Source organism: Hyla sarda, chromosome 2, assembly GCF_029499605.1.
Source record: "Hyla sarda isolate aHylSar1 chromosome 2, aHylSar1.hap1, whole genome shotgun sequence".
Classification (NCBI taxonomy): Eukaryota; Metazoa; Chordata; class Amphibia; order Anura; family Hylidae; genus Hyla; species Hyla sarda.
In genome coordinates this window covers 122,149,531-122,170,162 of record NC_079190.1, presented here as the reverse complement: position 1 = coordinate 122,170,162, position 20,632 = coordinate 122,149,531, and the positions used below count along the sequence as shown (strand labels likewise).

The window sequence follows — 20,632 nt, the reverse complement described above, 5'->3', positions numbered from 1 at the left end:
TACGTGCCGAGACCTGAGATGAGTGAGCAGCGCTCCACTGAGGTGACATGTAACATTACTAAATGACCTGTCATTTCACTTTTTAGTGAGAAATCAATTGTAAGACCTTTTGGCAGAATCAGTCCCAATATTTCCCTATAATTTATTACTTCTCTAGGGACGGCATTTAACACAAGAATCTCTACTAAACTAATATTTTTTTGTTCTCTTTACTGGGAATACATCTATTTACAAATTGTAGTCTAGGCTAAATGTATACACTATGTAATACATAGCCTCAGGGGGTGGTGCATGTCACAGGGTCCTAAAGGGGTTTTCCCAGCTAACCACATGATAGGAAATAAATTATGAATCGGTGGGGGCCCGATCAATGGGACTCCACTGATCTAAAAAGAAAAAGGCCCAAATGGACGAAGTGGGCTGCAGATTCACGGCCACTCCTTTATTAATCCTCTCTAGGCCTTCTGAAGTTTCCAAAAGCAGTGCTCTATTTATTTGGGGCTGCATTTTTAGTTGGCCCTAGGAATCAACAGTGGTCCCATCTGCAAGTTATTTGCTATGCTGTGGATAGGGTATAAGTTGCCCAGATTGGAAAACCCCTTTAAAAGGAAAACTGTCACATATTTTCTCCCGCACTATCCACCGGTATTGGTGGATAGTGCGGGAGACGCTGATTAAAATGAGCCCTACCTTGGTCTGATCCGTGCCGCCGTTCGCCCGCACTTGTAATTTTAATCTCTGTGTATATCCGGCTGTAACTGGCAAAGGCGGTGCTTCTGCGGGCTAACGGACACTGATGTCAGCGCCGCTCACGAATATTCATCCCTCCTATTCTCCCTCTCTTTGCCGCTCCTAACCAGAGGGAGGGATGAATATTCATGAGCGGCCCGCAGAAGCACCGCCTTTGCCAGTTACAGCCGGATATACACAGAGATTAAAAGTTCAATTGCGGGCGAATGGCGGCGCGGATCAGACCAAGGTAGGGCTTGTTTTAATCAGCGTCTCCCGCACTATCCACCAATACCGGTGGATAGTGCAGGAGAAAATATGTGACAGTTTTCCTTTAAAGGCATCCTGTCATATGTTCCATGCTTCCCATGCCACCAATAAAGCTTAAAAAACTATATTTAACATTAAGACTTGATATAAACAGAATGTCATTTTCTGACACATTAAGCAATCTTTGAACATCTTAAACAAAAGGAGCACTGAGATCATTTTGTGATTTCCCGGTAGTAAGCTTCTGCTGTCCTGGTGGACATTCCTTTGATTTAGATTTTTTTCCCCCCTAAATCACATGTCTCTCTCTACACATACGTTTATATCCATCTATATAACAGATTTCACTATAGAACAGTAAGGCTGGGTCTACAGAAACTTTATTTTTTCTCATTTCGAAGGCCAGGAAGAAAAAGGTTTTACATTTTTACCCTAAAAACACATGTTGTTATTGTGAAACTGCACAGGTTTTTTCAGTGAAAAACACAATGGCCTTGATGTACTAAGTGTGTTGGTTTTTATTAGCGATATTTTTTTAGACTTGTATGATTCCACTCTATTTACTATGGGGACACACAGGTAGGGAAAGTTCTGACTAGCTTTTTATTGGTTTCCAGCCATTTATTCATTAAGCCATTTATTTTTGGGAATTAAATAGTTAATGGATTGGGTTGTGAGAACATGCCCCCTTTTTATCGATCATGCCCCTTTTCTGTCAGTCTACACCCCTCACTCTGTTTCCCCTCCACACTACACCCCTTTTTTTGGGTTTAGAGTTTTTTTTTTTTTTTTTTGAGTGCACATCCCAACAAAAACAGGTTGGGTTTACAGTCGAAAATTAGGGTTACTTTTACAGCATAAATGCATGCAAATAATGTGTTTCACCTCTTAAAATCCTACTACCGATTACTGCATTGCAATAACATGGCGTTCACAGTAGAAACGCAATGTGCTTGTCACGATGCCGGCTGGCAGGTAGTGGATCCTCTGTGCCAGAGAGGGATTGGCGTGGACCGTGCTAGAGGATCGGTTCTAAGTCACTACTGGTTTTCACCAGAGCCCGCCGCAAAGCGGGATGGTCTTGCTGCGGCGGTAGTGACCAGGTCGTATCCCCTAGCAACGGCTCAACCTCTCTGGCTGCTGAAGATAGGCGCGGTACAAGGGAGTAGACAGAAGCAAGGTCGGACGTAGCAGAAGGTCGGGGCAGGCAGCAAGGATCGTAGTCAGGGGCAACGGCAGAAGGTCTGGAATCACAGGCAAGGAACACACAAGGAACGCTTTCACTGGCACTAGGGCAACAAGATCCGGCGAGGGAGTGAAGGGGAAGTGAGGTGATATAGGGAAGTGCACAGGTGTAAACACTAATTGGAACCACTGCACCAATCAGCGGTGCAGTGGCCCTTTAAATCGCAAAGACCCGGCGCGCGCGCGCCCTAGGGAGCGGGGCCGCGCGCGCCGGGACAGAACTGACGGGGAGCGAGTAAGGTACGGGAGCCGGGGTGCGCATCGCGAGCGGGCGCTACCCGCATCGCGAATCGCATCCCGGCCGGAGGTGGTAACGCAGCGCCCCGGGTCCGTGGAACCGACCGGGGCGCTGCAGTGAGGGAAGTGTAGCGAGCGCTCCGGGGAGGAGCGGGGACCCGGAGCGCTCGGCGTAACAGTACCCCCCCCCTTGGGTCTCCCCCTCTTCTTGGGGCCTGAGAACCTGAGGATCAGACTTTTGTCCAGGATATTGTCCTCAGGTTCCCAGGACCTCTCTTCTGGACCACAACCCTCCCAATCCACTAAAAAAAAAGTTCTTCCCCTGACCTTTTTAGAGGCCAAAATCTCTTTGACAGAGAAGATGTCCGAGGAGCCGGAAACAGGAGTGGGAGGAACAGATTTAGGAGAAAAACGGTTGAGGATGAGAGGTTTAAGAAGAGAGACGTGAAAGGCATTAGGGATACGAAGAGAAGGAGGAAGAAGAAGTTTGTAAGAGACAGGATTAATTTGACACAAAACTTTAAAAGGACCAAGATAGCGTGGTCCCAACTTATAGCTCGGGACACGGAAACGGACATATTTAGCGGAGAGCCATACCTTGTCTCCAGGGGAAAAAATGGGAGGAGCTCTTCTTTTCTTATCTGCGAATCTCTTCATGCGAGAAGAAGCCTGTAAGAGAGAATTTTGGGTCTCTTTCCATATGGTGGAAAGATCACGAGAAATTTCATCCACAGCGGGCAGACCAGAGGGCAAGGGGGTAGGGAGGGGGGGAAGAGGGTGACGGCCGTACACCACGAAAAACGGAGATTTGGAGGAAGATTCAGAGATTCTGAAATTATACGAGAATTCGGCCCAAGGTAGAAGATCTGCCCAGTCATCCTGGCGGGAGGAAACAAAATGTCGTAAATAGTCACCCAAGATCTGGTTAATTCTCTCTACTTGTCCATTGGATTGAGGATGGTATGCAGAAGAAAAATTTAATTTAATCTTGAGTTGTTTACAGAGAGCCCTCCAGAATTTAGACACAAATTGGACGCCTCTATCCGAGACGATCTGTGTAGGCAACCCGTGAAGACGAAAAATGTGTACAAAAAATTGTTTAGCCAACTGAGGCGCTGAAGGAAGACCAGGAAGAGGGATGAAATGTGCCATTTTGGAGAATCGATCAACGACCACCCAAATAACAGTGTTGCCATGGGATGGGGGTAAGTCAGTAATAAAATCCATACCAATCAGAGACCAAGGTTGTTCGGGGACAGGTAGAGGATGAAGAAAACCAGCGGGCTTCTGGCGAGGAGTCTTATCCCGGGCACAGATAGTGCAGGCTCGCACAAAGTCCACCACATCAGTCTCTAGAGTCGGCCACCAATAGAAGCGAGAGATGAGTTGCACAGATTTCTTGATGCCCGCATGACCTGCGAGATGGGAGGAGTGACCCCATTTGAGGATCCCAAGGCGTTGGCGTGGAGAAACAAAGGTCTTTCCTGGAGGAGTTTGCCTGATGGAGGCTGGAGAAGTGGAAATCAGGCAGTCAGGAGGAATGATGTGTTGAGGAGAGAGTTCAATTTCAGAGGCATCTGAGGAACGAGAGAGAGCATCGGCCCTAATGTTTTTATCAGCAGGCCGAAAGTGAATTTCAAAATTAAATCGGGCAAAGAACAGAGACCACCTGGCCTGACGAGGATTCAGCCGTTGGGCAGACTGGAGGTAGGAGAGGTTCTTGTGATCGGTGTAAATAATAACTGGAAATCTTGATCCCTCCAGCAGATGCCTCCATTCCTCAAGTGCTAATTTAATGGCTAGAAGCTCTCGATCCCCGATGGAGTAGTTCCTCTCCGCCGGAGAGAAGGTCCTGGAAAAAAAACCACAAGTAACAGCATGCCCGGAAGAGTTTTTTTGTAGAAGGACAGCTCCAGCTCCCACTGAGGAGGCATCAACCTCCAATAGGAAGGGTTTAGATGGGTCAGGTCTGGAGAGCACGGGAGCCGAAGAAAAGGCAGACTTGAGTCGTTTAAAGGCGTCTTCCGCTTGAGGAGGCCAAGACTTGGGATCGGCATTTTTTTTTGTTAAAGCCACAATAGGAGCCACAATGGTAGAAAAATGTGGAATAAATTGCCTGTAATAATTGGCGAACCCCAAAAAACGTTGGATGGCACGGAGTCCGGAGGGGCGTGGCCAATCTAAGACGGCAGAGAGTTTATCTGGGTCCATTTGTAGTCCCTGGCCAGAGACCAAGTATCCTAGAAAAGGAAGAGATTGGCATTCAAACAGACATTTCTCTATTTTGGCATAGAGTTGATTATCACGAAGTCTCTGAAGAACCATACGGACATGCTGGCGGTGTTCTTCAAGATTGGCAGAAAAAATCAGGATATCGTCCAGATATACAACAACACAGGAGTATAGTAGATCACGAAAAATTTCATTAACAAAGTCTTGGAAGACGGCAGGGGCGTTGCATAGACCAAAGGGCATGACCAGATACTCAAAGTGTCCATCTCTGGTGTTAAATGCCGTTTTCCATTCATCCCCCTCTCTGATGCGGATGAGATTATAAGCACCTCTTAAGTCCAGTTTGGTAAAAATATGGGCACCTTGGAGACGATCAAAGAGTTCAGAGATGAGGGGTAGGGGGTAGCGGTTCTTAACCGTGATTTTATTAAGACCGCGGTAGTCAATGCAAGGACGTAGAGAGCCATCTTTTTTGGACACAAAGAAAAATCCGGCTCCGGCAGGAGAGGAGGATTTACGGATAAAGCCCTTTTTTAAATTTTCTTGGACGTATTCAGACATGGCAAGAGTCTCTGGGACGGACAGAGGATAGATTCTGCCCCGGGGTGGAGTAGTGCCCGGGAGGAGGTCAATGGGACAATCATAAGGCCTGTGAGGAGGTAGAGTCTCAGCTTGTTTTTTGCAAAAAACGTCCGCAAAGTCCATATAGGCCTTAGGGAGACCGGTTACATGAGGAAGCACAGGGACACGGCAAGGTTTACTGGGAACCGGTTTTAAGCAGTCCTTGGAACAAGAGGGCCCCCAACTCTTGATCTCCCCAGTGGACCAATCCAGGATTGGGGAATGGAGTTGAAGCCAGGGAAGTCCAAGAAGGATTTCAGAAGTGCAATTGGGGAGGACCAACAGTTCAATCCTCTCGTGATGAGATCCGATGCACATTAGAAGGGGCTCCGTGCGGAAACGTATAGTACAGTCCAATCTTTCATTGTTTACACAATTGATGTAGAGGGGTCTGGCGAGACTGGTCACCGGGATGTTGAACCTGTTGACGAGAGAGGCTAAGATGAAATTTCCTGCAGATCCAGAGTCCAAGAAGGCCACAGCAGAGAAGGAGAAGGCAGAGGCAGACATCCGCACAGGCACAGTAAGACGTGGAGAAGCAGAGTAGACATCAAGGACTGTCTCACTTTTGTGCGGAGTCAGCGGACGTCTTTCCAGGCGGGGAGGACGGATAGGACAATCCTTCAGGAAGTGTTCGGTACTAGCACAGTACAGGCAGAGATTCTCCATGCGGCGTCGTGTCCTCTCTTGGGGTGTCAGGCGAGACCGGTCGACCTGCATAGCCTCCACGGCGGGAGGCACAGGAACAGATTGCAGGGGACCAGAGGAGAGAGGAGCCGGGGAGAAGAAACGCCTCGTGCGAACAGAGTCCATATCCTGGCGGAGCTCCTGACGCCGTTCGGAAAAACGCATGTCAATGCGAGTGGCAAGATGGATGAGTTCATGTAGGTTAGCAGGGATTTCTCGTGCGGCCAGAACATCTTTAATGTTGCTGGATAGGCCTTTTTTAAAGGTCGCGCAGAGTGCCTCATTATTCCAGGATAATTCTGAAGCAAGGGTACGGAACTGTACGGCATACTCGCCAACGGAAGAATTACCCTGGACCAGGTTCAACAGGGCAGTCTCAGCAGAAGAGGCTCGGGCAGGTTCCTCAAAGACACTTCGAATTTCCGAGAAGAAGGAGTGTACAGAGGCAGTGACGGGGTCATTGCGGTCCCAGAGCGGTGTGGCCCAAGCCAGGGCTTTTCCAGACAGCAGGCTGACTACGAAAGCCACCTTAGACCTTTCAGTGGGGAACTGGTCCGACATCATCTCCAAGTGTAATGAACATTGGGAAAGAAAGCCACGGCAAAACTTAGAGTCCCCATCAAATTTATCCGGCAAGGATAGTCGTATTCCAGAAGCGGCCACTCGCTGCGGAGGAGGTACAGGAGCTGGCGGAGGAGATGATTGCTGGAGCTGTGGTAGTAACTGTTGTAGCATAACAGTCAGTTGAGACAGCTGTTGGCCTTGTTGCGCAATCTGTTGTGACTGCTGGGCGACCACCGTGGTGAGGTCAGCGACAACTGGCAGAGGAACTTCAGCGGGATCCATGGCCGGATCTACTGTCACGATGCCGGCTGGCAGGTAGTGGATCCTCTGTGCCAGAGAGGGATTGGCGTGGACCGTGCTAGAGGATCGGTTCTAAGTCACTACTGGTTTTCACCAGAGCCCGCCGCAAAGCGGGATGGTCTTGCTGCGGCGGTAGTGACCAGGTCGTATCCCCTAGCAACGGCTCAACCTCTCTGGCTGCTGAAGATAGGCGCGGTACAAGGGAGTAGACAGAAGCAAGGTCGGACGTAGCAGAAGGTCGGGGCAGGCAGCAAGGATCGTAGTCAGGGGCAACGGCAGAAGGTCTGGAATCACAGGCAAGGAACACACAAGGAACGCTTTCACTGGCACTAGGGCAACAAGATCCGGCGAGGGAGTGAAGGGGAAGTGAGGTGATATAGGGAAGTGCACAGGTGTAAACACTAATTGGAACCACTGCACCAATCAGCGGTGCAGTGGCCCTTTAAATCGCAAAGACCCGGCGCGCGCGCGCCCTAGGGAGCGGGGCCGCGCGCGCCGGGACAGAACTGACGGGGAGCGAGTAAGGTACGGGAGCCGGGGTGCGCATCGCGAGCGGGCGCTACCCGCATCGCGAATCGCATCCCGGCCGGAGGTGGTAACGCAGCGCCCCGGGTCCGTGGAACCGACCGGGGCGCTGCAGTGAGGGAAGTGTAGCGAGCGCTCCGGGGAGGAGCGGGGACCCGGAGCGCTCGGCGTAACAGTGCTTTAGCCAAAACGCACTAAAAACAAAAGAAACCCAGTGTGTGAACCAGCCTAATAGTTGTCGAATGGTAAAACAATGAACGTATATACAGATACATGAACACACACACACAGGCATTAACTGCAGGCAATGACTTGATGTAAACAGTTACAGTATCTTAAACCCAGGATGCTATATCATCCAGAGAATAAAGGGTTACAGTAGCTCATGAATACCTAAAATGTGATGCATTTGAGTGGGGCTTAAATCACCCTGAGAAAAGCAAATCCTGCATCAATGAATATTAAACCGGAGCCATGGCGCTCAGTCTGAAGAAAGACCATCTTGGCTCAGTCAGACTGTGACGGATGGAGTCAGCTGGCAGGACTGCATATCATGCGGAGGGTACAGAGACAATGAAGGAGTGAAATAATTTTATCTCACTCTGCCCAAGGGAAAAAATTGATTCTGGGCTCTTAGGAAAGGATTCATGGCACTCACATTTTATGTACATACCATCAGGAAGCATATGAATAAAATAATGGAGCAAGGCATGGAAGAGAAATTATTGAATGCTTTGTCTTCTTATGTACAGAATATTCACACTTTATGTAAAGTGCATGAGAAAAGCAGAGCGCTATTTGTACCGATACAAGACAGAATGTACAGAAAATGATATGCAGACATGTATCTGTAGTCAATGATCTCACTCTGAATAACTTGTGGAGCCAAATACCCTGTGTCTTTTCCAGCAATAATACTATTATTGAAACAGAGCAAATATGTGCTAGATTGGCTAATATTCTACGGTAAAATAGTGAAGTTTGGGCAATATTAACTATAATGTCTCCTGGACAAAGCCCCGCTTGGGCGAAACGCCTCGGAGGTGTGGTGGGTGACTGGGGAATCTACAGGGGGGGTCTCATCTCTTACTTTTACCTTACCAGCAAGTCCTTTTTACGGTCCCCGGGCCGGTTATGACTTTGTGCTTTAAATGCACCTTTATCCCGTTTGCACTTGCAATACATTATCCATACTGCTGTTTACCATTGCATATTTGCACACTTGTGCTGGGTTATTTTCCCTCTTTGGAGGTTGCAGCTAGACACATCTTGCACTTTACATTAGACACGTTAGTGCCCACTCAATTATCTGCATAGTTTTACATGGCTTGTGTGTGTATGTATTTATATACTCTCTTTGTGTCTGCACTTTATTGCTGGATTTGCACGGGACTTTTGCTGCTCATACTCAATTTTGTCCCCCCTCTCCCCAGTCCCCCACTTTTTTGTCTGTGTCCACGCCATTTGTGTTTTTTAGGCATTTTTTCCAATGTTTACATTGGTTTTTTGTATACCTAATAAAATATAATTAATTTTACTTGGTCCGCTTTTTGCAGAGGTTCTTTTCTTTGGATAGGTTGTATATAATGTTTGTAAACTGCATTATGAGAAAATGTACTAATTGTAGTGGCTGTGCATTAAAGGGGTAGTCTGGGGAATTAAACTAATCAAACCCTTATCCCCTATTCATATGATAGGGGATAAGTGTCTGATCGGGAGAGGTTTGAGCGCTGGGATTCCTCGCAATCTCCTGTCCATCTTCTTGGACAAGCGCAAGTGATGGCCTGTCCAGCCAATTAACTTAGCTGTGGCCTGTGACTGGCTGAGCGGGCCATCACTTGCCCAGGAAGGTAATATTGGTAACCTATGCTGAGGACAGACATACATCAGAAAACCCCTTGAATAGAGGGGAGTCTCTTGGGACCTGCATTAAACAGCCATAGTGGTGGGCCTGTCTGTGCATTACACAGACAGGCCATTTATTCCCCTTTGGTGACATTTCTGAGAAACTGAAACCTGCTGACGGTTTCCCCACAGCTGCCACGCCCCCTCCCATAGGCTTGCAGTGAGGGGGCGGGGCGTGATGTCACACAGGGGCGGAGCCGTGACCACACAATACTCCGGCCCCGTGATCGAAAGTCATCAGACCCGGAGCGAACATGTTCCGGGGGCTGATAGTAACAGGGTGCTGCGTGAGAGATCACGGGGGTCCCCAGCGGTGGAACCCCTACGATGTCTTAGCACTGGAGTACCCCTTTAACAAAAAAAACAAAAAAAAAAGGATATAGTCCAGTTGCACAACTGTTGGTAAAATATATAGTAAATCCTTGCAAATCATATGCTCAATATACGCTATATAAGCAACATAATGCTTAATATAAGTACTTACTAGGATTTTGAGGAAAGAGGGTGCAGCTTTTACAGTGAATAATTTCTTTCACAAGAGGCAGCTGTGTTGGTGGAGGTGGTAGAAGACCCATGCCAGCCATCATTGGATTGATTGGAGTAATGCCAGTCATCATGCTTAGGCTTGGATCAAACCCTGGTACGCAGAGGGAGTCTGCAAACAAATAGAAAAGCAGTACACCTTAGAAATAAAAGAAGACATAATGTAAAAGATTTAATGTCGCAGCTCAGAACATTTGGGAAATTGCAGACCTCCCGGCGTGTTATAATCCATTTACTCATTGGGGAAAGAACAGCTTGTAAACACTGCATGCAGGGAAATCAAAGGGGAAGCGATGTAATTAAAAAACATAAAATCAAATCTCTGTTCCAGACATGTAAAACCAGACACCGCACCATCACCACCATCGCCTTCCCAACACCATGTGTATGGATTGGCATAGGCTGTCTCCCATTGTCTCATTTTCTTTATAATAAACACAGTTTCTTTACCTTGAATGCTCTTCAGAGGAACACAGTTTTCAGTAGAGGGGTGTCCAGTTACTGCTCTGTCCTAAAATGCTTATTAAATGCTTTATGTAGATCCCTAAGGACCTTAGAACTAAGCAGGAATTGAAATGCTGATACTTGGAGATTGAACTCTAAGCTAACAAGCCTTTACTTACTACTGATGCCGCCGGAGACATAGGAGCGCGCTTATCGTCGCGTGCGGTATAAATCTTATATACTAGGTGGGCATGAGATAGTATTTCTTCTATGGGGATGCAGTGCAGTAGACTGTCCATAGCTTACCGTTCATGACATGAGAGTGGTGTCAATCAAGTGATGGCACCTGCTGCACCAGAGAAAATTTAAAAGCACCAGAGACAATTTAAATTTCTATGACTGATGGTTGTATCCTATTACTTCCTTGAGAAACCCCACAAGTTGGGGGGAAATGCATCAGAACGGATACCCAACTGTAATATTTTATCTCATCACCTTTCTCACGTGGTGTGGGGATAGGTCCTAGATAAATATATGTGAATAGCACCATGAAGTAGATGTGAGAATGCCTTATGAGTGGAGAATAATTAATTGTGCCACCGATATAACCGCAGTGATTGATAATTGTGGCAAGAGGTACATTATCTCTCTCCTAGGGTGCCGTCTATTTAACTGTGGACCTACGTCTCCTTATCTGATATGATTTTTTCACCTTTAGGTCACAAATTATAGTTTATTTTGCTTATTTAATACTTATTTTAAAGCATATAATTAAAGTATATATATTTTAGAAAAAAGTTATTTTCAGCTGCTGTGATTTGTTACCCTACAACCTACAATAATCCTGTTGCCATTATGAGCAGCTTCACCTACTTGTCTTCTGACCCCTCTCCTCATTTGTAAGCCTGCACGGACAAGGTCCTCTCTCTTTCTGTACCAGTCAGTAAGTTAAAGGGGCCAGCATTCGGAACTAAATGTTCTGATTGCTGTTTTCGCACTGCGGGGGTCTGCCACACCCCTCGTGACATCACAACCATGCCCACTCAACGCAAGTCTACGGGAGGGGGCATGGCGGCAGTCACGTCCCCTCCCATTGACCTGCATTTAGGGGGCATGACCATGACGTCACGGGGAACGTGACCGACCTCCACAGCGCGAAAACAGCATTCGGAACATTTAGTTCCAAATGATGGCCAATGGAGGACCCCTTTAAGTTTTGCAACAAATCCAACAAGTATTTCAATGGCAACTATATGGTTGAACAGCTTTTTCAAAAACAAATGTAAAGAAAATGGTGACCAAAATGTTTATCAATTTAAAACAGAGGACAATGCCAACTTAAAAAATAAAAAAATAAGCCAAGATTGAGAGACATATTTATAAAGACCCCCTCCAGCAGACATAGGAGCAGAGCCACTTGGCCAGATATCTGACACTTTTCCACACAGTCTTGGTGTAGATGGGCTGCGTCAGTATGTGTGAAAGACTGTAAAGAAAGAACAAAGGTGCCCTGCACTCACCGCTTAAATCCAGGTAATCCTGCTCCCATCTCGGGTCACGGCTCGAACACGAAGGACATGGACAGTGGAGCGCTCAGAGGCGACTGCCGGCGGTTTCACGCATAGGAATGCGCTTCATCCGGCCTACAAGGTGTGGTTTGAAGCACATTCCTATGCGTGAAACCGCCGGCAGTCGCCTCTGAGCGCTCCACTGTCCATGTCCTCCGTGTTCGAGCCGTGACCCGAGATGGGAGCAGGATTACTTGGATTTAAGGGGTGAGTGCAGGGCACCTTTGTTCTTTGTTTACTGCTATTTGGTGACTGCAGTCTTTATTGTCCTAGCACCTCCGCTGCCAGGGTAGATTTCCAGACTAGCGGGACGCCGTCTTCATCTCGTGGTCTTAGGAGGTTCAAGGTATCGGTGCCACTTCCCTTATCTTTGTTACTATTAATTATGTGTGAAAGACTGTTTATACTGTCCAAAGTGGTGATACACAACAGTATCAATATATATGCCCTATAAGGTGTTTTATTTTTTGCTCAATGCTGGTGTGAAGTTTTTGCTTTAAGAGCTTTAGCTTGCTAAATGGAATACGCTGTACATGAAGTCTCAAACAAAGTACAATATTTTTTTTCTAGGAAATGTTACTTAATCAAATGCTTTTCCTTAAATATGGTAATTAGCATAGTCTACAGCAAGTTACAGTATTTATATATAAACGCAGGTTGGTCTAGATTATACTTATTACATTCAGTTTTAAATTATGACAGAACACTCTAGGTCCCATTGGTAAAAATAAATAAATAAAACACTCTATTCATCATGTATTAACCCCTATGGGAGGGCCAACACTTCAAAAACAGATCAACCTGTGAAGCTGAAAATTACTAACTACAAAAGCAAAATTAACAAAAAAAAATAAAAAGCTTTGAAGCTGTCAGTAAACCCTTTATGACTTGTATGCATATTCTACCACTGCGCATAAACAAGGCTTACAGAATATTCAAATTATCAGGTTCTTATTGTGTTTTACAACATTTAGGTTATACATTATGAAATTTAAATTAGAGGGGAAAAGGTTTACATAGTAATATCAGGAAGTATTACTTTACTGGGAGAGTAGTGGATGCATGGAATAGCCTTCCTCAGGGGCGTAGCTATAGGGGTGCAGAGGTAGCAGTCGCACCAGTGGTAGCTGCAAATACAGTGAAGGAATTTAAGCATGCAAGGCATAGGCATAAGGCTATCCTTCATATATAATAGGTCCAGGAACTATTGATAGCATCAAGAATAATGGGCAGACTAGATGGGCCAAATGGCTCTTGTTTGCCAACACATTTATTTCTAAATTCTCTGAACCTACCGTATTTTTCGCCCTATAAGACGCACTTTTTCTTCCCCAAAACTGGGGGGGAAAAGTCGGTGCGTCTTATACGGCGAATACACCCCTATCGCGCGGTCCCTGCGGCCATGAACGACCGGGACCTGCGGCTAATACAGGACATCACCGATTGCGGTGATGCCCTGCATTAACCCTTCAGACGCGGCGATCAAAGCTGACCGCTGCATCTGAAGCGATAGTGACACTAACCCGGCTGTTCAGTCGGGCTGTTCGGGACCGCCGTGATTTCACCGCGGCGGTCCCGAACAGCATGACTGAATAGCCGGGTTAGTGCTTACAGGACACCGGGAGGGACCTTACCTGCCTCCTCGGTGTCTTCTTCGTTCAGGGATCCCCTGTATGGCCGGCGTTGTCCTTCCTCGTCATCACGTCGTCGCGTACGTGCGTCGGCGTGCATAATGACGGCAACGGAGAGCGAGGTTACCAATCCGGCAGCAGAGACGTTCCGGAGCGACGGGGACACGGCGACAGCGATGGAGCGACATCCAGGGCAGCGGTGACGGGTCCGGAGCGGCGGGGACACGTGAGTATTACCTCCTATGCAGTGGTCTTCAATCTGCGGACCTCCAGATGTTGCAAAACTACAACTCCCAGCATGCCCGGACAGCCAACGGCTGTCCGGGCATGCTGGGAGTTGTAGTTTTGCAACATCTGGAGGTCCGCAGATTGAAGACCACTATTGGGTTCAAAATCTTTATTTTTTTAGATTTTGCACCTATAAATTGGGTGCGTCTTATAGGGCGAAAAATACGGTACTTGCTGGATATGTTCCTAGGGTGTGATGTCAAAAGTGGATTATATTTGGATTATATTTGGCCAAACCAATATAAAATCGTTTTCTGAAAACGTCAGGCGTATTCCTCTAAAAATCTGTCAATAGCATACAGTTAAATAAGTCAGGGACATACACAGTCAATATATATATATATATATATATATACACCGTACATGATTCAAAACTACAAATAATTTTAAGAAGTGACAGAGTATATTCCTAGATGCTATGTTCACACAGTGTAAAATGTAGTGGCATATGACAGAAGAAATGCCATTCTTGACCATTTCACATTCAGTAAAGCCCTGTTTATCCAGCATCCAGTATTCTAGAAATCCCAGTAATTTGAGACAGTTCGGAATTTCAAAATAATGTAGACTCTTACAATAAGGGAAGTGGAAAAATGAGGAGAGATGTTAAACTATGTCACTGAGTTATAGCATATTTTATGAGAAGAATTTACTTTGAGCTTCCCTTAGAAGTAAATGTTATATAAATCCAAAATACTTGACAAGTTCCCACCAGGGAATCTGCAGGCAGCCACACAAACGGATCAGCAAAGATGTAATCGATGGAGAGGCCAAGTAAGCAATAGCAGTCTTCTCAAGCTAATAAAAGGAGATGTGTGGCTAGGGATCTCATTCTTTGTCACCCAGATACCCTTATAAGTTTGTCTTGTTGAACAGAATGATACTATAGTTGCCATAACCCCAATTACACTCCTCAACATTGAAATGGCAACACCAAAAAGTCAAAGTCATGGAATTATGGAAAATGAAGGATCGATAGACATATTAATGATATACAAATAATACAAAAAATGTTAAACTAAATATTCAAAACATTTTCAATTTCTTCAATATCCAACAGAAGTGCAAAAATAGAACATGAACGCACATTTAGGCCACACAGGCTGCTCCCAACAATATGAGAAAAGTACAGCCTGGTGTTGTCATGTTGAAAAATGGCCCCTGGAACACATTTCAGAAAGATGGCTGTACTAAAGGTTCCACAAACAAATGAATGTAACACTAAGATGATGGTGTCCCTGGAATGAAGACTAGAGAAGCACACCATAATCCCAAGAGTAGGATCGAGGTGACATTACCCCAAGAAGGCCTCTACATTACATGTTGTGTCGGCGCTCCGCTGTCAGGGGAAAGTCCGCATGGAAATTTACTGTGCAGACATGCGGCAGTGTGAACATAGCCCTAATCTGTGATAATAATTGGCACGTCAATAAACAGGAGGGAATCACACAATTATACTGTACTGACAATCTGATTTCTGAGGTATCATGTAGCTTATAAAATAGCTTTCAATCTGCCTTTTTAAAAACAAAGCTCCTCCCACATGCCACAGATTGGAGATAGGTTTCTTAAAATGTGATAATTTGCAGATCTTAGGGATATAAAGTAGCCTCTATCACTTTATCTTGTGTTATATGGTTTTGATCCTAGTGCTATGTTTCGGTAATACTATATTACAGGAGCCACTAGGGCACAATAACCTTAAGAGCGAAGAGCCAAACGTGGCTTCAAAGCCACACATTAGGAAACCGGAGGAAAGAATGTGGTTGAACATGCAGAGTATGGCTGCACAGCGAATTATGCAGGCATGTATATGAAGAGTGGGTTAGAGCAAAACATCATGGCCCTTTACCTTGGGATTTAGAAGTCTTAATAGAGAAGCCTAACATAAGCAACAAACATAATATTTTCTTAGTAATAAAATGAACAGATCCATAAATCTCTCTTATTAGTGTGATCTAAATATATATATATATTTTTTTATTTTTTATTTTTATTTATTTTTTTTTGCAAAATTGCAGATGGGCAAATTTCAAGAGTAAAATAAGCAGTTCATATATTATTTATTTTAATGTGATCTGAACAGTAACCGCTGTGCCCACATATAGTACACTTAAATGGGAGCTAATACAAGTCAAAAGGATGCAGCATCAGCGGGTGGAGAAACTGTAATATCCATGGACATGTCTCAGTGTAACATATACGTCAATCCACATTGTCTGTCGATCACTTAGTTGGCTCAGATAAGAACTAACATGTATTAATTACGTGTAAATATTTCAGTTATTTGATGTATTGTTTAGCTTAGTAACAAGGTCTATAAATAAGAACAGCATGCCCAGCATGTCTCCTTCCAAGAAAAAATAAAAACAGGTTATAGCTCTGATAGCTCTTGTCTAGGACGAGAAGCTGTACCATAGTCAAACATTTTGGAGTTCGAATGCTAAATCTTGGGGTCACCCACTCCCACCTCTTTCACCATGTCTGTACTTCTTGTGTGAATTACTAAAGTTATGGGCACGAATGAATCTCCAACAGCAGTCTTCACCCACCTTTCTCAGACTCCTTTACACGTGCAGTTTTGTAGAGCATTTGAAGATCATCATTGGAAAACTCGGAAGATTTGCTATTTAAAAGACTAAAAATTCTGGAGTACAGCCCTTATAAATACATTAATGGTGGACATAGATAAGAAAAAACTTACACCAAAATAAAGTACCAAACAAAAATTCGGCCATCAAATGTGACACAATGGTGGTGATTTACTAAGAGTGGAGAGTAGTTTTCTTTGTGGGTTTTGATTTCCGACAGGTATTTTCCAACGGTATTTACTAATATTTCCCTACATTTTTTTTTCCCTTCCGAGGCCACGCCCCTTTTTGGGTTTTCCTTGTAAAAAGGAGAGTTTTGTTGTTTTTTATCGCAAATTCTGGCACATGAATAAAAAAAAAAAAAAAAAAAAAAAGAGTTGGGATCACATTAGTAAATAACCCCCAATGTGTTCAACTGCATGAATACAATACACTAAAAAACCTTTATGTTTATTTCTACTGTGATCAACTGCTCCGATATCTGTTGCCACAACATAGACATGGGGGTTCATACATCTTAATGTACTGTCTTGTTGATTCACATATATACATGTACTATTATTATGTAGATCTCCTTCCTACAAGATGCAGTAGACATATGTGCAACACGTTTGCCAGCAAGCAAACAGTACTTTTTGGGTATTTGGAGCTTCCATTTTTATATATTTTTAGAATACTCCTGTACTAATAAAGTGATATAACATTTTCCCTGAATTTATTTTTGCGCTACTTTTTGGCATACCAAACAAAGCATTGAAGGACCAAATTATCTGGTGATAGAGCGAACTCCTTATGTTAAGCACATGGACCGAAATTGTACCTAATGGGCCTTGTTTGCTGTAATAACAACACCAGGTTCCTTTCAGTAAAGTATTTTGTGTCAAAAAGGAGATGCAAAATAACTACAATAAAAAAACAAAAAAAAAAATACATGAGGTGTTAAAGGGGTATTCCAGGAAAAAACTTTTTTTATATATCAACTGGCTCCAGAAAGTTAAACAGAGTTGTAAATTACTTCTATTAAAAAATCTTAATCCTTTCAGTACTTATGAGCTTCTGAAGTTAAGGTTGTTCTTTTCTGTCTAAGTAATCTCTAATGATACATGTCTCGGGAACCGCCCAGTTTAGAAGCAAATTCCCATAGCAAACCTCTTCTAAACTGGGCGGTTCCCGAGACACGTGTCATCAGAGAGCACTTAGACAGAAAAGAACAACCTTAACTTCAGAAGCTCATAAGTACTGAAAGGATTAAGATTTTTTAATAGAAGTAATTTACAAATCTGTTTAACTTTCTGGAGCCAGTTGATATATAAAAAAAAGGTTTTCCCTGGATAACCCCTTTAAGGAAAGATGTGATCTGTGCGATACAATGTATAAATGGTGTTCTTCCTACAGAGTTATACAATTCACACTGAATGCAGGAAGAGCAGGTGTGTTTGACGTAAGGTGTTATATAATTTTGTAGTCTCTCAAGCTAATGTTTGCAGTTTAATGATCTCCTTTGAGGTAACAGGTGATACCATAAATGATGAGTGCCATCTATATCGAGAGACTCACTGGATACAGTTGTTATAAGAAGCCTAAGTCTGTTATTGTGACAATCAATGGAGCCGAGTACTCGTGCAGTGGGACTCCAGTAATTATTCTACACACATCAAACACATTAATTGCAAGTCACATTTTTGTCCATTCCAGGGCTGATTTTAGACTGTAGCCCTGGGGGGAAAAAAAAATGGGGCCCCCAGATTGCATGACCGAAGATCACCATATTGCGCTCCCTGAATTGTGCTGAATCTCAGCAGCTAATGTGAGTAACTGAGATTGCGCTGCAAACCTCAAATGGCTGTGACTACAACATGTGAAATGTAATAATTCCATCTAGAATGAATTTTTGGCTGCGTTAATTTGGGGGTCGCAACGTGACCCCACTTAGTGCAAATCATCTTAGCTCCTCCCTTTGCAAGAACAAAGTGCACGGCCAGCTGTGGAGCAACAGCAACTTGTAAGGACACGTAGAGAAATCCAGTGCAAAACGGCATCATAAAATGTATGGTCACAGAAACCACAGGGTCACAGAAAGCCTTACATTTTATGATGCCATTTTAAGGGTTTAATAAACCACCTGAAGAGCAAGAACTGATTTGTGCTGGATTTCTCTACGTGTGACCACATTTACTTACATTAGCTGAGATTCAGCACAACATGGCGATCTTTGTCTGTGCAACCTATTTTTGCCATGTAGCCCTGACCTAATATTGTCACCTCTCTGCACAAAGAATGAACGTGTAGACACATAAAATGGAATTTCCGTGTCAGAAACATCTGGCACAGAAATGCTGCCATGTGCACAGAGAAGAAAAATCCTGTTGAATTCAATGGGACTCTGCTGCAGCGGAATCTCCATGCCGGATTTCAATGTGGAATCTGGCATGAAAATACAGATGTGTGAACATGGCCTAACAGTGATCAGTAATAATGCCCACATATACTATAACAGCGATCTCAGTGCTACCTGTCAGTAATAGCACCCACATATACAATAACAGTGATCTCAGTGCTGCCTGTCAGTAATAGCGCCCACATATACTATAACAGTGATCTCAGTGCTGCCTGTCAGTCATAGCACCCACATATACTATAACCGTGATCTCAGTGCTGCCTGTCAGTAATGAAAATTACAATTTTAGGGACAAGTCCCCAAGGACTGCCCTAATCTAGAGACTACTTAACTAAATTATTAAAACTTAACTTTTATTACAACCACTTAATTATAAATTGTGCTTTTGGTACCATAGTGAAAAAATTTTAAAAAGTCCGGTCATCCACTGTGTGACTACAAAATAGGTCAAAATTGCCCATATGCCTTGTGATCAGTGTCACAGTGGGAAAGTCTAGTTCGACCAGACAGTGTCGCCACCGCCGACTAGAGAAATTCCCACCCTATTCAAGTATTACTTTTGTGTCACTAGGATGCCGTTTTATAAAAACATTATAGCCCCTCCTGCTAACGTTTCGCCAGCGTACCCTGGCTTTTTCAAAGAAGTGAGGACAGGTATACCATGCATCAATCGTCCTTTTATATGATAGGTAATTAACTTCTGTGCGCATCATTTAAACCATGTAATAGCTCATATGGTGCATTTTAAAATATAAGAAGATCCACAAGATTTTGGAGTCCCATTGGCATATTTTACTGTCAGATATGGATCTGAGAGATAGGTTGAGTCCTCATCCAAGCATCAAATACCGTAGGGGCCCCAATCTGAAGGACATTTTGGTCCACAGCCATCAGAAAGGCATGGCTAAATCACCGGAATCATCAACTTGGTTACCGGATCCACCAACAGGCAGCTATGCATGTGGGCATTGTACCAATTGCAGATTTATGTGTAAGAAGAAAAGCTTTGTCAATCCAGTGGACCATAAGACATACAAGATCAATGAGTTCATAAATTGTAGTACGAAGAACATCATCTATATTGCGCAGTGTCCGTGTATGAAGCTTTATGTAGGCAAAACCACACAGGAATTCCGAAAGAGAATTAGCAAACATGTGAGCACAATAAGGACTGAGACAGAGACACCTCTATCAGTACATATGAGATCAATACATTCTACACAAAAATTTGCAATAAAATTTTGGGGTCTAAAGAAAATGGTCCTGAACGAAAGGAAGGGCAATATTCATCAGGTCCTGCTAAGAGAGGAGGCACGGTGGATTTACCGGCTGAAGTCTTTAAATCCGAGTGGCCTCAATGAAGGTTTCTCTTATTCCGCATTCTTAGATGGCTAATTGATTACCAAATCTCCATAGTGATTTCAGAGTATACCATGCAATATTTATAGTTAGGGGTATTGCCTATTTTAGGCACTCATCGGTGTTGGACTATATATCGTCAATTTGGTCGATCGGTTTCACCCTCTGATCTAAGAATGAAATGAAGAAGCTAGTACACCAGTAATAATGTGTTGGTTGTCAAGTAGGCCATGAAGATATTTGCATCTTACTTTGGAAAAAGATATATATGAGCAATGGGATCTACAGGGATCTTTTCCTTTTGGTTCGGTCTATAAAGTATTAATATTAGTACATATGAATTGAACTGTAGCAGCTGCAAATATATGGCCTTAGAAGTGAACTGTGTCAGTCATTGGTCTATTAAGTATGAGTATTAACACATATGACTTTGGTTTGTTTTATATAACGGGCCATTGGTATTTAGGTTTATGGGATCTGTATTCACTATGTTAT

At 44.0% G+C, this 20,632-nt stretch overlaps 1 protein-coding gene across 2 annotated transcripts in view; it reads right to left on the bottom strand.

Annotated features, from left to right (window-relative positions):
* ENOX1 (ecto-NOX disulfide-thiol exchanger 1) overlaps nt 1-20,632 on the bottom strand; it is a 220,610-nt gene that overhangs the window by 155,843 nt on the left and 44,135 nt on the right. For both annotated transcript variants that reach the window (XM_056555436.1, XM_056555435.1), the window contains exon 3: nt 9,800-9,970. In XM_056555436.1, the coding sequence (XP_056411411.1) occupies nt 9,800-9,970 (171 nt within the window). The remainder of the gene's footprint in view (nt 1-9,799; nt 9,971-20,632) is intronic.